Source organism: Theropithecus gelada, chromosome 16, assembly GCF_003255815.1.
Source record: "Theropithecus gelada isolate Dixy chromosome 16, Tgel_1.0, whole genome shotgun sequence".
NCBI classification, from domain to species: domain Eukaryota; kingdom Metazoa; phylum Chordata; class Mammalia; order Primates; family Cercopithecidae; genus Theropithecus; species Theropithecus gelada.
This window is the reverse complement of record NC_037684.1, coordinates 41,844,766-41,861,714: the sequence shown is the minus strand read 5'-3', so window position 1 is coordinate 41,861,714 and position 16,949 is coordinate 41,844,766. Positions and strand designations below refer to the sequence as shown.

Sequence of the window (16,949 nt, the reverse complement as noted above, 5' to 3'; positions counted from 1 at the left end):
ATACAATCGTTTCACCCTTAAAAGGAGAGGAAGGGGATTGGGCCACAGACTTATCCATGGACTCGTCTGCTCTGAGATCTGGAAAGCGACCTAACTTTGGTCTAAATCTGTGCACTGTTTGCTAGAAATGTAGGATTTCAGGCTCCACTCGAGACCTACTGAGACAGAATCCAGATTCTCACAAGATCCTAGGTGATTTGTTTGCATATTAAAGATGGAGACCAGTGAGTACACTGGTGTGTGGAAGGAAAAAAAAAATAGAGAAGCTCTGCCCTAGATACTAATTAGAATGGATTTACACGAAAATGACCAGAGACACTGGGAACCAGAGAAACAAGGAAACTAAAATGTATCGAATATCTGTTCTGTGTCAGGTAACGTGCCAGGCATTTTCATGTATGCCTTTATTTAACCCTCAAAATCAACTTGCAGGTTAGGTTAAACAATTGCCCAAGTTCAAAAGCTGCAGCTGGCACCTGTGCGTGACTCCAAAGCCCGTGTGCTTCCCATTAGGGCACACTCCCTGCCCAGAGCCAGCACGGCTCAGCTGCTCTCAGGCCAGCATGGAGGAGGGACAGGATACAGAGGGGATATGCAAGGCTAACTCCAAAACCAAATTCCAAGACTAAACTAAAGCGTGTGTTTGTAAAGAGGGTAAAAACGAAGTTTGGAAACAAACTTGCCTAATTCCCAGATATTCCTCCTTGTGAAATAAAAACTGGTCTGTTATGGGGCTTGACAGCGGCAGGCAATTTGGTAGGGATTGCAGCAGGGAGTTACTGAAGGGTCCTGGGTGTAATCTGCACTGGAGATGTTGTCATTGGCAATGTCTTGAAGGACGTCTGCAAGAACCTTTCTGACCTTGGGCAGCACGGCCTGGTACTCCGCACCACCTCTTTCTAGAGGCACAGCTTCTGCGATATCGTCTTCCAGGTTGAAAATCAGAGGAAGCTTATGCTGCAGCTCAGGCCCGATGCTCCCATCACATGCTCTGGCTCCACCTAGAGAGGGAATGACAACAAATACCTCGCTAACCCTGACAGTTGCCCTATGTTGTAAAGATGAGAGCTGCAAGTGATTATACATTAATGCAAACATACCAGATAACCAAATATTCCAATGACGGCTCTCTCTATCAGAGAAATGACCTTGAGAAATCTATTTGCTTCTTCCAGTGATGATCCTGTGGTCCAAAATGTTTTGCTTTTTCATTTCCGTTTTTGTTTTTTGAGGCAGGGTCTGGCTTTGTTGCCCAGGCTGGAATGCAGTAGCGTGATCCTAGCTCACTGCAGCCTCAGCCTTTTTGGGCTCAAGCGATCCTCCCACCTCAGCCTCCCAAGGAGCTGGGGCCACAGGCATGCACCACCACACCCAGCTTCCCCCCCCCCCCCAGAGACAGGGGCCCACTATGTTGCTCAAGCTGGTCTCGAACTTCTGGCCTCAAGCAATCCTCCTGTCCTAGCCTCCCAAAATGCTGGGATTATCAGCAGGAGCCACTGCACCCAGCTTAAAATGATTTGGAAGTTCTCCTTGAACTTGCCTTCAGAGCCAGTAGAACATTCATTCAAGTATCTTTATTGACACAAAATCAGGATATAATTTTTTTTTGTTTTTTGTTTTTTTTTTTCAAGTTGGAGTCTTGCTCTGTCACCCAGGCTGGAGTGCAATGGCGCAATCTTCGGCTCACTGCAGCCTCTGCCTCTGGGTTCAAGCAATTCTCCTGCCTCAGCCTCCTGAGTAGCTGGGATCACAGGCACCCGCCACCACGCCCAGCTACTTTTTGTATTTTTAGTAGAGATGGGGTTTCACCATGTTGGCCAGGCTGGTCTCGAACTCCTGACCTCATGATCTGCCCACCTCGGCCTCCCAAAGTGCTGGGATTACAGGCATGAGCCACCGCACCAGCCAGGATATAATTTTTTTAAGTATCTTTAACCTCTGCCCTTTAAGAGTAAATTTGATTTTTTTGAAAATCGATTTCTTGACTACCAATTGGTGAATCAAGTAGAAAGGTAGGTGAGTAATTTCACTTTGGGTTGAAGATGACAGTCTTATGTGGATTCGAATCTGGCTGTGAAAGCCATCCAGAAGAGGAAGGACAAAAATGTTTGGAATGACAGCAGCTTCCTTGGCTCTTCATGATTTCGATGACTTTTTTGTGTGTGTTTTTGTTTTTGTTGTTGTTGTTGTTGTTGTTGTTTTTGCCTTTGCTATAGAAAAAGTAGTTAAGGTGTCTGATGGAAACAAATATAACATAATTAAATAAACAAAGGGAATTAAGGCAAAAGATAGCCCTCAAAATTACAAGAGTTCCTACACACTGACTTTGCTTCTGAGCTTAGCAGCAGCCAAACATTAATGAGATAGAAACTTACCAGTTGCTCAGGAGAAGCAGAGCTTTTTCTGACACTAAGATCTGAGAGAAATTCTTCCAGTGGCTCCTTCTCCTACAGGGGACCCTGTAGGATAGAATGCTCACTGGCATTCTTACAAAAAACAAAACTGATACTAGGATGGTTCTACTGACGACTTCTTATCACATCCTTTACTATATGATGAGAGCAGGTGCCAACATGCAACTCAGTCCAAGGAAATCTATAGGGGCAAAGCCATACCACCTAAGGATTCAGGCTTCTGGTCCAATCTGGCCAGAAATAAAATTTGAAATATTTAGGAGAATGAGTAGATCTCAAAGCCTTTAGATAACCCTTTATTACTGGATTTCCTCCTGTGGCTGAGAGTCAAGTTGATCAGTAGAGATTAATAGTTGTTGTCTTTGCCTTGAGTTTGGAGTAGAACTTGATTATTCTTCATTGCCAGTAAAAGGCAGTGATGTGAGTTTTGAAAAACAGTTCATGCTAGGAGTAGACACTGTGTCCCAGGACTGAGGGATCTGCCTAAGATCAAGGGAAAAATCTGAAAGACTCATCCTAACAAAGTGTAAAACTAAGGCTTTATAAGTTCAAGGGAATTGACTACTGATTAACTGCCAGTGAAAACAAAAATCAACACTCTCAGATAACAGAAATCAGAATTGCTACGATGCATCACCAACAATGTCCAGCTTACAATTTTTAAGGATGGCTAAATAGGAGACTCCCAGTTTCTAGTCTGGCAAGTAAGGAGGTCGGCAGTCATCACTTCATTCTAACAAGTAAAAAGCTGAACAAACTAAAAAACCAACAACTCGGCCGGGCGCAGTGGCTCACACCTGTAATCCCAGCACTTTGGGAGGTTGAGGCAGGCAGATCACAAGGTCAGGAGATCGAGACCAGTCTGGCCAACATAGTGAACCCCCATCTCTACTAAAAATACAAAAAATTAGCTGGGTGTGGTGGCGGACACCTGTAATCCCAGCTACTTGGGAGGCTGAGGCAGGAGAATCACGTGAACCCAGGAGGCGGAGGTTGCAGCAAGCCGAGATCGTGCCATTGCACTCCAGCCCAGGCAACAATGCGAGACTCCATCTCAAAACAAAAAAAAAAACCAACAACTCTTATTAGGTCTTTGAGACAAATGAAGTCACAGGGCAAACTACTGCCCCCAAAGTCAGAGAGACAGACAAGCAAACAGAAAGAATCACAACTTAGCAGAGCAGAAACCCACAAGCAGAAACCTCTGCAAGAACCGGTGCCAGGAGGAGGGAAACCCTGCACTGTAATTGACAAATTGCTGGAGGCTCAGTGTGGACAAGTCTGAGGGACGGAAAAACTCCAGTGGGGCCCAGTTGTCAAGTGCCCCCTCCCCCCACACCCAAAACACACGCACTTTTGTGAGTTTTACCTCCAGGAGCTCAACCAAGTTCTTACAGTAAATATTGGAGAAACATCTCTTCATCCTTCCAAAAGAGGTAGAAGAAAAGTAATTTTTAAATATACCAAAACGTTCTAGTTTTCTTAACGAGGCCTGCCCGGGGAAACTATTTTACCAGAGCTTCAATTACTTAGGTTTTTCTCAGAGCCTAACTGACCTAAGGGTAGGGAGATCCCAGCTGTAGTCACTCTAGCTGTTCCACCTAAGGGGAGGGAAGGGAAAGACTAAGAAGCATTTGTGAAGTTCACAGTCCAAGGATACAGGCTCACCAAAACACTAAGATTCAATAATAACTTACCGAAATGAGAAGGAACCAGAAAACCAACTCTGATAATATGACAAAACAAGGCTCTTTGGCACTCCCCCCAAAAAATCACATTAGCTCACCAGTCATGGATCCAAACCAAGAAAAAAAATCCCTGATTTACCTGAAAAAGAATTCAGGAGGTTAGTTATTAAGCTAATTAGGGAGGCACCAGAGAAAGGCAAAGCGCAATGCAAGGAAATCCAAAAATCAATACAAGAAGTGAAGGGAGAAATATTCAAGGAAATAGATAGCATAAAGAAAAAACAATGAAAACGTCAGGAAACATTGGACATACTTATAGAAATGCAAAACGATCTGGAAAGTCTCAGCAATAGAATTGAACAAGTAGAAGAAGGAAATTCAGAGCTCAAAGATAAGGTCTTTGACTTAACCCAATCCAACGAAGACAAAGGAAAAAGAATAAGAAAATATGAACAAAGCCTCCAAGAAGGCTGTGATTATGTTAAACGACCAAATCTAAGAATAATTGGTGTTCCTGAGGAAGAAGAGAAATCTAAAAGTTTGGAAAACATATTTGGGGGAATAATCAAGGAAAACTTCCCTGGCCTTGCTAGAGACCTAGACATCCAAATACAAGAAGCTCAAAGAACACCTGGGAAATTCATTGCAAAAACATCATCGGATAACCTATAAAGGAAAACATGAGACAAAAATACCAGGTATCCTATAAAGGAAAACCTGTCAGGATTAACAGCAGATACTACAAGCTAGAAAGGACTGGGGCCATATCTTCAGCCTCCTCCATCAAAACAATTATCAGCCAAGAATTTTGTATCCAGCAAAACTAAGCATCGTATATGAAAGAAGGATACAGTCTTTTTCAGACAAACAAATGCTGAAAAAATTCACTACTGCCAAGCCAGCACTACAAGAACTGCTAAAAGGAGCTCTAAATCCTGGAAACACATCAAAATGGAACCTCCTTAAAGCATAAAGCTCACAGGATCTATAAAACAAAAATACAATTTAAAAAGCAAAAACAAAAAACCAAGGTACATGGGCAACAAGTAGCACGAGGAATGAAATGGTACTTCACATCTCAATATTAACACTGAATGTAAATGATCTAAATGCTCCACTTAAAAGGTGCAGAACAGCAGAATGGATAAGATCACCAACCAACTATCTGTTGCCTTCAGGAGACTCACCTAACACATAAGGACTCACATACATTTAAAGTAAAGGGGTAGAAAAAGACATTTCATGCAAATGGACACCAAAAGTAAGCAGGGGTAGCTATTGTTATATCAGACAAAACAAACTTTAAAGCAACAGTGGTTAAAAAAGACAAAGAGAGACATTATACAATGGTAAAAGGCCTTGTCCAACAGGAAAACATCACAATCCTAAACATATATGCACCTAACACTGGAGCTCCCAAATTTATAAAACAATTACTAATAGACATAAGAAATGAGATAGATGGCAACACAATAATAGTGGGGGACTTCAATACTGCACTGACAGCACTAGACAGGTCATCAAGAAAGAAAGTCAACAAAGAATGAATTTAAACTATACCTTGGAACAAATGGACTTAACAGATACATACAGAACATTCCAATCAACAATTGCAGAATACACATTCTATTCAACAGTGCATGGAACTTTCTCCAAGATAGATCATAGGATAGGCCACAAAATGAGCCTCAATAAATTTAAGAATATTGAAATTATATCAAGCATTCTTTCAGACCATAGTGGAATAAAACTGGAAATCCATAAATAAATGGTTACATCCCATGTTCATGGATTGGAAGACTTACTATTTTTAAAATGTCAATACTACCCAAAGTGAACAGGTTCAGTACAATCCTTATCAAAATCCCAATGATGTTTTTTGCAGAAATAGAAAAATTCATCCTAAAATTCACATGGAATCTCAGAGGACCCAGAATAGTCAAAACAGTCTTAAAAAAAAAAAAAAAAAGCCCAAAGCTGGAGGACTCACACTCCTGATTTCAAAACTACAACAAGTCTACAGTAATCAAAACAGTGTGGTAATGGCATAAACACAGACATATAACTAATGGAATAGAATAGACAGTGGAAATTATCCCTCGCATGTATGATCAAATGATTTTTAACAAGGGTGCCAAGACCATGCAATGGGGAAAGGACAGTGTTTTCAATAAATGGTGCTGGGAAAACTGGATGTCAACATGTAAAACAATGAAGTTGGACCCTTACTTTATGCCACATACAAAAATTAACTGGAAATGGATCAGAGATCTAAATATAAGACCTAAAATACTAACACTCTTTTTAAAAAATATGACAAAATCTTCACAACAATGAATTTGGCAAATCATATCACAGATGAATTCAATCAAACATGAAAGAAATAATACTGATCTTGCACAAACCCTTTCAGAAAACAGAGAAGGGAATGTTTCTGAACTCACTTTATAAGGCCAGCAAAATCCTGATACCAAACCTTGACACAGACAAGAAAGGAAAATTATAGACAAAATCTTAGCAAATCAAAATTAGCAAGATATAAAAAGTATGATACATCATTACTAAATGGGATTTATCGTGGAATGTAAAGTTGGCTTAACATTTGAAAATCAATCAGTGGAAAAAGAAAAAGAATCAATGGAATTCACACCATTAAAAGGGTACATATACAGCTATCACCATTTATAAAACCTCACCAAATTATACATTATAGATCTGGGCCTTTCACTTTGTGTACAGGTTACCTTAACTGGTTTTTAAAAAGAAGAACAATAAGGTACACCTGAATTCTAGGCCACATCCCAAAACAGACTGGTTGTCTTTTTAAGGTCACTCCCAGGGCATGACCATAACATCATATCCTCATCATAGAAAAACACATCTTTTCTCTAATCGAATGTGGTAGATGTCAATTCATCTAGCTTATCCAAAAGCAGTTGTAAGTAACTGGAATGCAAATATTAGAAGCAAGAGGAAGAAGGAATCAGAACATGCTGCTGTTTCATCCTATTCCCAGTTTTCACTGATGGATTAAAAGTTCAGTGCTCCCTACCCAGACTTTCTTGGAAGTTTGGTGACTCCTTAGAAGAGCAGACCTCCCCTGGGTGTTATAATTCGTATCTGATTGTGATCATTTTAAATAGCCCTATTACTTCATAGTAACATGTATGATTCCAACGTTGTGGTGCCAAGGGCTTTCTGGCAGGACTATTACTTGTGAAATTAACTCAGCCTGGAAGGCCCATACCTCTCAGATAATGTAATATAAGGACTCTAATCTAGAAACTTTTCAACTGAAAACAACACATATCTGACTGTTTCGAGTTTTAGGTTTTAGAGAATCAAAGATTTCTGTGACATTTTTAATACCCCTCAAGTCATGTTTCGTTTTTATGCCACATTTTCTTCAGGATCACTTATTTACACTCAGGGAAAATCATTTTTTTCTTATATAATTCTTTGAAAAGCTCCAACATTAAATAACTGAATCAAGTTGGAATCTGCATTAGGTCACAGGTTTTCCTTTTTTTATTTTTTGGTTTTCATTCACTTAAAAAAAAAATTGTAGCGTTCCTACTAAGTGTACTAAGCACTTCAAGACAACAAAGATTAAAGCACTGAAAGAGTTCTGAATTTAGAAAGCTTAAAACTAGTACAGGTTCAGGCTGGGCGCGGTGACTCACGCCTGTAATCCCAGCACTTTGGGAGGCTGAGGCGGGTGGATCATTAGGTCAGGAGATCAAGACCATCCTGGCCAACACAGTGAAACCCCGTCTCTACTAAAAATACAAGAAATTAGCCGGGCAAGGTGGCGGGTGCCTGTAGTCCCAGCTACTCGGGAGGCTGAGGCAGGAGAATGGTGTGAGCCCGGGAAGCAGAGCTTGCAGTAAGCCGAGATCGTGCCACTGCACTCTAGCCTGGGCGACAGAGCAAGACTCTGTCTCAAAACAAACAAACAAACAAACAAACAACAACAAAACTAGTACAGGAAATAAGACGTGTACCTAAATGACTGGCATGCGTGGCAGAAAGTGAGAGATAACAGAGTCCTCCAGAATTCCTACCCGGCTGGGAAGATAAGCAAGAGTTTTATGAACGTGGCATTTGACTTGGGCCATAAAAGCTTAAAAGGGTTTTAATATGGAGAACAAGGAAGAGGAGACTTGTTCTTGGAAAACTAAGGCTGGAAAGACAGAAGGACTCGGGATTGAGAGTCTCAATTCGGTTGGCAGCAAGAAGCCACTGGAAGACCCTGAGGACCATGCTGATCCCGTATGACGTTCTAAAATATACATCTAAGAGACAGATAGTCACAGTGAACCAAGAAGCAGAGGGACTTCTGTCGGTTTGCTAACTAGTCCTCTAAAATCTAGTTTCTGAAACAGTCTATTGTCAAGTAAATTACACTTTCAAATATCTCTAGGCTTCCAGTTCATCCAAACTGGCATTTAAAGCACGACAATAGGAAACGCTCTGTATGTGAAAAGGAGCTGAATAAACGTGCTGAGAGCCCCCAGCTCGCTAGAAATTCAGGTGAATAGCACAAAGACCTTATTTGCATATGGGGGATCCAGAGGGCCTGTGCAGGGACCCTGGGTTTGGAGGAGATGCTTGTCAAGAGGGGCTGAGAACCCCCCAAAGGAGGGGTTCACACTCATTCCCAGAGGCCTGGGTGAGAGTCCACGGGGTCCCCGTGCAGCTGTGCATGTGGGAGGCAGGGCTAAGTGGCCCCTCACTCACCTGTAACGTAGAAGGCTTTGTAACGCTCCAGGCGGACAGTCTGCAGGGCTCCAAACTCTCCAGCTGCCCCGCTGTTGGGGTGGAACAGCACCTGAGAAAGGGTGGCAGAGCTTACTAATAGAAAAATTGGCAGAGCTTGGTGACTCACGCCTGTAATCCCCACACCTTGGGAGGTCGAGGCAGGAGCATCGCTTGAGCCCAGGAGTTTGAAACCAGCCTGGGCAACACAGCAAGACCCCTCCCTACAAAAAAAAAAAATACAAAAAATTAACCAGGCATGGTGGTGCACACCTGTGGTCCCAGCTACTTGGAGGCCGGGACGAGACGATTGCTTGAGCGTGGGAGGTCAACACTGCAGTGAGCTATAACCATACCACTGCACTCCAGCCTGGGTGATAGAGCGAGACCCTGTCTCGAAACAGCAAAACAAAAAAACACGCTAGATGATGCTAGATGCTCCCTGGAAAATATTACTGTCTTTTTCAGGGTCTGGTCTCCCTATCCCTGTGCCCAAACCAACACTGACAGACACAAGCCTGGAGTCCACAGCAGCCAAATCCAGGGAGCCTGCTAGTTAATGGTAAGGGAGTGGGTTACATCTCCGGAAGAGGAGGCAAAAGGTCTCACTAGGTAGGTCAGATTTCTAGGCCTGAAACCTGCTATGTGATTTGCAAAGTCCACAGCAAAATGCAAATCAGGGATACCTTGTTCACAAACTTAAAATTTCATGATGACCACGGCAGAGCTTTAAACCAAGTGCAGGGTCCCTCCAAGTGCGGGGCTCTGTGTGTGGAGCACCAGTCACAGGCCCACAAGGCCACCCTGCCTGAGTTCCAACGCCTCAGGGTCAGGATGGGCCCTGGGGACTTACTTGTTTTACAAGTATTTCCAGGGATTCTGATGCAGGTGACCCTCAGATCTCTTTGAAGAAAGGCTTCTTTCACATCAAGTCAATTTTCCAACTCTCCCTTGAGCAAGGATGGTACAAAAGAAGGCATCCTTGATTTCCCCAGAATCAGGCACAGCCCAGACTCTGGTCACAGACGCCCACAGCTATGACTCAATCCGACTATATTTGGATAGAGGAAATCTTTCCTCATCAGGTCACAAATAAAAGAATTACCCTACAGAATGGAAATACCTAAATCAGGGTTCTCGAGGGAAGGATGTAAAAGAAAATAAAAGGCCAGCGTCCTTGGTAGTTTGGTGGATCTGGGCTAAAAGCATGAGACTGCCTTGGTATGAATCACAACCGTATATAGGGCTGGAAAGGCACTTACATGATTCAAAGTTTCCACGAGACTTTTTAAAAAATGAGAAACATCTGTTGGAGCAGTAAACAGCTGTCTCCCCGAGTTTCACAGCTCCGAGAGGATGCCGCCGAGGTAGGGCTCCTCCCCACACCTGCGGCTTCCAGGTTCTCGTGACAATCCCTGCACATATCCAGGGCGCGCGTGATGACAGCAGGTTCCTTCCAAACAGGAAAAGAAGTCGTAACTGAAAACCCTCACTTCTTCCATCCCCACAGAAAGCCAAGCCTCTTCACCGCAGGAGACCGTTTTGTTTCCTTCTTGAGACAGCAGGAAGTGGGAGATTTGGAAAATCTATTGTCAACTGACACACGATGCACTTGGACATGCAGAAGATGGGAGTGAAGGCTCGCTGCTTCAGATCAGTCACACTACTTGGGTCTCGGTCACAGAAATTCCATGAGGGTGGGCTGCTATATTCCCACTATTTATGTGGCGTTACCAGAGGCAACTTCCAAAATCCACGAGGAAGCAAAACTGGTGAGATGGCTCATTCTCGGAAACATAGATGGACTTTGGGCAATTTGTCTATGCATTCTTTTTTTTTTTCATGTGAGCAGACCCACTATGGCTTTCTTGTTTATATCAACATAGGAAGGAAGTTGTCAAAAGTACACATGAATCACTGCTCTCCAGATGCCTGGTTCAAATTTCAAAGATGACTTTATCTTCTGCAAACTTGTTTTGCCTTCCTGGTGGCCTTTCTTGTTCTATTTTATCTTGTTTTGTTTTTTAAGCACGAGAGTGTTCCCTTACCTTAGGTCCTACAGGGTGCTGATATAGCATCCCCTGAAGGTGGGCTTCTTCTCCATTCAGGTGGGGATGCACAGCTCACAGCCTCCAAAGGGGGTGGATGGGGGTGATCAGTTTGCCAGCCACCCCAGAGGATGTCTCTCGCCACTAGGGGCCTCTCTAAGAGAAGCGATGGGCGTTCTGGACGTTAAAAGGCAGCTTGTTTGCTCAATGTATGGCTTCCAGGGGCATGCCAAGCATTTCATGACCTACAGCAGCCCCAGACTGTGTTAGGCTGGGCAGGTGCAGAGCTGTTAGGGGAAACGTTCCTTCGTTAACAATTTCTGGACCTGACCATGACAACCTGGGGCTAAGACACAACCCAACCAGTGGTGATGTTACAACCTTCAGCTTCCATCTGGGAGTCAGGAAAGCACAAAGTGGGACATTTGGTTCTAGGCTGTGCAGCCCTCCCCTTCCCGGCCCTCATGTGTCTCCAGGTGCCCCTCACTGCCTAGACACAGACCCATCAAGATCAGAAGCAGGAGGTTGAGCTGATGCACGAATATGCAGCATGGTGTCAGCTGCTGTGGTTTTGAACATCACCACACAACGCCCCTAGAGGTTGATGGAGTGGGTTGTGAGAAGACCATCCAGTGTAGAACCGGAGCCCATTATGTGCATGACACCTCTCAACTCTCTTGCTTCTCTCCTTAGCTCTTGGTTACTTGGTTTGCCACAGGGAAGGACCCGATTGCTGAGAAGCGTTGGCATATTGTTTCCAGCTGAGTATCCAGGAGTTACCTTGAGCTTCTAGAACTGAAACTGTTTCTAAACCAAATCATATTGGAATCCTTGTAAGTCCAGGATGTATCTGAGGGTGAATACAAATTGTGCTTCTTTAAAAATACATGGGTATACATGTATGCATGTGTTACAGACATATGCATCTGTGTACACATATGTATGTGTATATCGATAAATGCATGTATATACATATGTATACATGTGCATACACATGCATATAAATATATGTGTATATCTCTATGTATGTGCCTGGATATGTGCATATGTATACATGTATGTGTGTGCATGCATGTGTATACATATATGCGCATAGACATGCATATGCATACATATGTACATATGTATAGTGTATGAACATAAGCATACGTATATATGTTTATATAGACACATGCATATGCAAACATGTGTATGCATGTATGGTATACGCATGCATATGCATACATGTGTATACATGTATGTTTACAGATGTGCATATGCCTACATGTGTATACATGCATGGTATATAAACATGCATATGCAGGCCAGGCGCAGTGGCTAACACCTGTAATCCCAGCACTTTGGGGGGCCGAGGCAGGCAGATCGCCTGAGGTCAGGAGTTTGACACCAGCCTGGCCAACATGGTGAAACCTCGTCTCTACTAAAAATACAAAAATTAGCTGGGCCTGCGTGCGCCTGTAATCCCAGCTACTTGGGAGGCCAAGGCAGAAGAATCGCTTGAACCCAGGAGGTGGAGGTTGCAGTGAGCCAAGATTGTGCCGCTGCACTCCAGGCTGGGTGACAGAGTGAGACTCCATCTCAAAAAGTAAAATACAATAAAACAAAATTAAATTAAAACAAAACATACATATGCATATACATGTCTAGAATATGCAGGCACATGTATAATACACATGTATAGACATATGCACACATATGCATACATGTAGGTATGTATAGCATATTGTGTGTGTGTGTATATATATAATTCCTCGTATTCTTACCTTCTAGCCTCCTCCATAGCTATTCCAAATTTGAGACAATTTACTCTTATTTCTTTAGGCCTATTACTTTGCTTCAATAGAGAGAACTGACCAGAGAAGACCAAACCCAAATTCAGGTCCAGCGACTACCCATGTTGTCCTCAAACTTCAGAATCTTCTCTCAAGCGTCTTTGCTGACACTGCAGCTATGCTCTGGGAGACTGGGTGTGACCCACAGGTGCCAGCCCCATGTGCTCTTAACCTTGAAGATACAATCAGCTGCTTCCCACAATCTGTAAGCGTGGCTGTTTCTTTCTGGGCCATGGGGTGTGGTTAGGGAGCAAATCAGTCCTGACTCCAGCTGCATTAATCACCCCATCATACATCCCCACGATGATGCTGTGACTTGTATCTGGTTTTCCAATCTGGTTCCTGGGCCTAACCCTGCTGGGCACGAGTTAGGATGGGGTCTCTGGGAGCCTGCGCAAAACTCCAGTTAGAGCAAGAGCAGAGCTCTCTCGTCTGAGAAAGGAAGTTAGTACATGAAGGAGCTGGCTTCCACAGGCAGTACCGACAACGTCAAGGAGACCACAGTCCTTGAAGCACTTCCTGATGACCCCAATTATTCCTAGCAGCCATGGTAATAAACACTCCAGAGCACCTCTCCAATGACGTCTGTGACAACCCTCCAGGGTCACATACTGCTAACTTCCAACCACAAGGCGGAAACCATCTTCCTGCTTGGCTGCTCCTGCTCAGGGAGAAGGGCTAGGCCTGGAAGGGTCTGCAGCTCTATGGGGCAGATAATCTGCGGAGAAGCAGGACTTCAGAAGACCTCTCAGATCTCATCCAACAACCCCTCAAAACTGCATTCATGTGCACAGAAGTGCCGATGGCCCATAGAAGACTCATGTTTTGGTTTGCTGGGGGAGGCTGGGTGGGAAGGGCAGCTTTGATAACTACCAGCCACAGGACATTTGTGTACATTTGAGTCACTTCCATGTGACCCTTAGCAAAGACATAAATAGACCCTTTGATGTGTGGGTCCCTCATCAAGAAGCCATGCATTTGCAGGGCGTCGCAGAAGGGACTCTGTGCTCCTTCCGCCTCCTTGCCTCCTCCTGCTTCCTCTTCCTTTTGGTGAAAGGAAAACACAGGGAAATCACAAGGAAAGGCCATGAGGCCTGACATTTCCTGGCTGTCACTGCCAATGAGTGCTTCAGAGTGCAAAAAGGGGACATTGAGGAGGTGACGCTGGGAAGTGGAAGCCCAAAGCCATTGCCAAGGACTGCTTGGTCAAGAACAGGCTGCAGGTCAGACACAGTGGCTCACGCCTGTAATCCCAGCACTTTGGGAGACTGAGGCAGGCTGATCACTTGAGGTCAGGAGTTCGAGACCAGCCTGATCAAGATGGTGAAACCTCACCTCTACAAAAATACAAAAATTAGCGGAGCATGGTGGAATAGGCCTGTAGTTCCAGCTACTCGCGACGCTGAGGCAGGAGAATCGCTTGAACCCGGGAGGCGGAGGTTGCAGTGAGCTGAGATCACGCCACTGCACTCCAGCCTGGGCGACAGAGCAAGACTCCATCTCAAAACAAAACAAAACAAACAAAAAAAAACAGGCTACAGAGAGTGTGCTTAGCCCTCTAGAGCTGGGAGAATGTTGGATGTAAGGCCCTTGCTGGCCCTGCCATCCAAAGGGTCTTTCCTCCATTTGTTCATTTGGTCCTTCATTGGTTCATCCAGGTTGCGTGGACTGAATGCTCACTGACTGCAAGCAGTGAGAACTCAGAGCTGAACTCCATGGCTCAGATTCTTGCCCTCAAGAAGCTTCCCTTCTAGAGGGAGAGGCTCACAATAAACAAGTTGCAGACACTAGTCAGTCATCTCATCTAACAAAACATGCTGGGTAGTTATGTTATTAAATTAAATACATGCCAGAAAAGAAGTTGCCCATTATAGGCAATGAGAACCTATATACACCCACCCTAAGCCAAATTGTTAAATATAAATCTGGACTGGGGATTGGGGGTGGAAAGAGGCTCATCTCAAATGCTTCACCTTTTAGGGTAGTCACTTGTTTGCATCTTCTGAGGATGGTTCTGTCTGCACAGAGGTGAGAGGCAGCAGACCAGCCTCCTAAAGAGCCTACATGTGGGCACGTACCTCTTCCACTTACCCTGTGCCCAGGCTGTGACCGGCCAAAGAGCACCTCGGAGACGTCCACACCATCAAAGCGCCGTCCTTGAGGTAAGCTGGCCTGGGCCAGTGCTACCACAGTCGGAAAAATGTCCAGCACACTGCAGAAATAACAAGACTGAGTTGCCCCCAGCTCTTCTGACTCACTCTCTGACCCTGCTGTGTCAACACCCACCTGAATCAGCCCAGAGCAAGCACCGACAGCCTCTCCTATGGCCTGGCTTACCTTCTCTACCTGTTTGTTTTTCCTTTCAGTTCCACCTGGATTTCTGCTCCTACAAGAGGCAGAATGGTACAGTGGTTCAGCACCCAGGCTCTGCAGCCAGGTGTTGCCTGGGTTCAAATCCCAGCTCTGCCACATATCTAGCTCTCAATGCCTCAGTTTTCAATTCTCTAAAATATATATGATATTTTAATAATATAGTAGTCGCCCCCGTATCAGAGAGAGGCACATTCTAAGAGCCCCAGTGAATGCCTGGAACCTTGGATTGTACCGAACCTGATTGTCATAAATCAAACATGTTTGTTCATTATTTTTTTAGAGACAGGGTCTTGCTCTGTCATCTAGGCTGGAGTGCAGTGGTGTGATCATAACTCACTGTAACCTCGAACTCCTGGGCTGAAGTAATTCTCATCTGACTCTAAGAGTAGCTGGGACTATAAGCATGTACCACCACACCTACAAAATTTCTTTGTTGTTTTATTATTTGTTTGTTTGTTTGTTTATTTATTTATTTATTTATTTATTGTAGAGACAAGGTCTTGCTATGTTGCCTAGGCTGGTTTCAAACTCCTGGCTTCAGGTGATTTTCCTGCCTCAGCCTCCCAAAGTGTTGGGATTACAGACATGAGCCACTGCGCCCAATCAGAACACATTTCTGTTCATGTCTTCCACTCAAAAATGTAATGACTTTACCATCTTAACTAAGTACTTACCATGAACTGTGGCCATAACTTTTGCAGTTTGAGGTGCAACAGCAAAACTAGCACAAATTTCTTTTTCCTTCTTTACAATTTCATGGATAGGAGATTCGTTCTTGGTGGCTTATGCCTATAATCTCAGCACTTTGGGAGGTCAAGGTGGGTGGATTTTGTTCTGACATGAACAAAATCCACCAAAGTGTGAATAATGGCTGAACAATGGCCATGTGAACAATGGGCAGTTTGAGACCAGCCTGGGCAATAGGGCAGAATCCCATCTCTACCACAAAAAAACAAAAAGAAAAAACAAAAAAATAGAAGAGTCATTCTCATCATAGATCTTAACAACCTCAGCATATAATTTCTTTTTCTTTCTTCCTTTCTTTTTTCTTTTCTTTCTTTTTTTTTTAATGGAGTCTTGCTCTGTTGCCCAGGCTGGAGGTGCAGTGGTGCAACCTTGGCTCACTGCGGCCTCTGCCTTCAGGGTTCAAGCAATTCTCCTGCATCAGCCTCCTAAGTAGTTGGATCTACAGGTGCATGCCACCACACCCAGCTAATTTTTGTATTTTTAGTAGAGATGGGGTTTTGCCATGTTGGCCAGGTTGGTCTTGAACTCCTGACCTCAAATGATCCACCTGCCTCGGCCTCCCAAAGTGCTGAGATTACAGGCAGGAACCACTGCACTCAGCCTTCTTTCCTTATTAAGTCAAGAACTTTCACCTTTCACTTAAAGGAAGCACATTTTGGCTTCTCTTTGGCATATTTGAATTGCCAGCATCACTACTCTTGCACATTGGGGTCATTAGTAATTAAAAATAAGTATGACGGGAACACAAGCACTGCTATACCTTGACAATCAATCTGATAACTGAGATGGCTACTAAGTGACTACCAGGCAGGTAGCGTATACAGCGTGGACCCACCGGACAAAGGGCTGACTCGTCCTGGGCGTTAGGGGATGGGACGGTGCCAGACTTCACCACACTCCTCAGATTGTGCACAATTTAAAACTTATATTCATTTCTATAATTTTTCATTTAATATTTTTAGACCATGGTTGATCACAGGTAACTAAAATTGCAGAAAGTGAAACCGTGGAGAAAGGAGGACTGCCATATTGGTGCCCGCTTACAGGTGGTTGTGGGCATGAAACACACATGTAAAGCACAGAGAAGAC

The 16,949-nt window shown here is 44.0% G+C and overlaps 1 protein-coding gene across 8 annotated transcripts in view; it reads right to left on the bottom strand.

Moving 5' to 3' along the window:
• ARSG (arylsulfatase G) overlaps positions 1-16,949 on the bottom strand; it is a 175,725-nt gene that overhangs the window by 31,964 nt on the left and 126,812 nt on the right. For 4 of the 8 annotated variants that reach the window (XM_025361648.1, XM_025361649.1, XM_025361650.1 and 1 more), the window contains exons 10-12: positions 14,832-14,952; positions 8,843-8,933; positions 331-1,001 (exon numbers count right to left, since the gene is read on the bottom strand). In XM_025361648.1, coding sequence (XP_025217433.1) covers positions 727-1,001; positions 8,843-8,933; positions 14,832-14,952 — 487 coding nt within the window. In that variant the 3' untranslated portion in view covers positions 331-726. Of the gene's footprint in view, positions 1-330; positions 1,002-8,842; positions 8,934-14,831; positions 14,953-16,949 lie in introns of those variants that run through there. The other 4 variants (XM_025361652.1, XM_025361653.1, XM_025361654.1 and 1 more) reach the window with 2 other exon arrangements.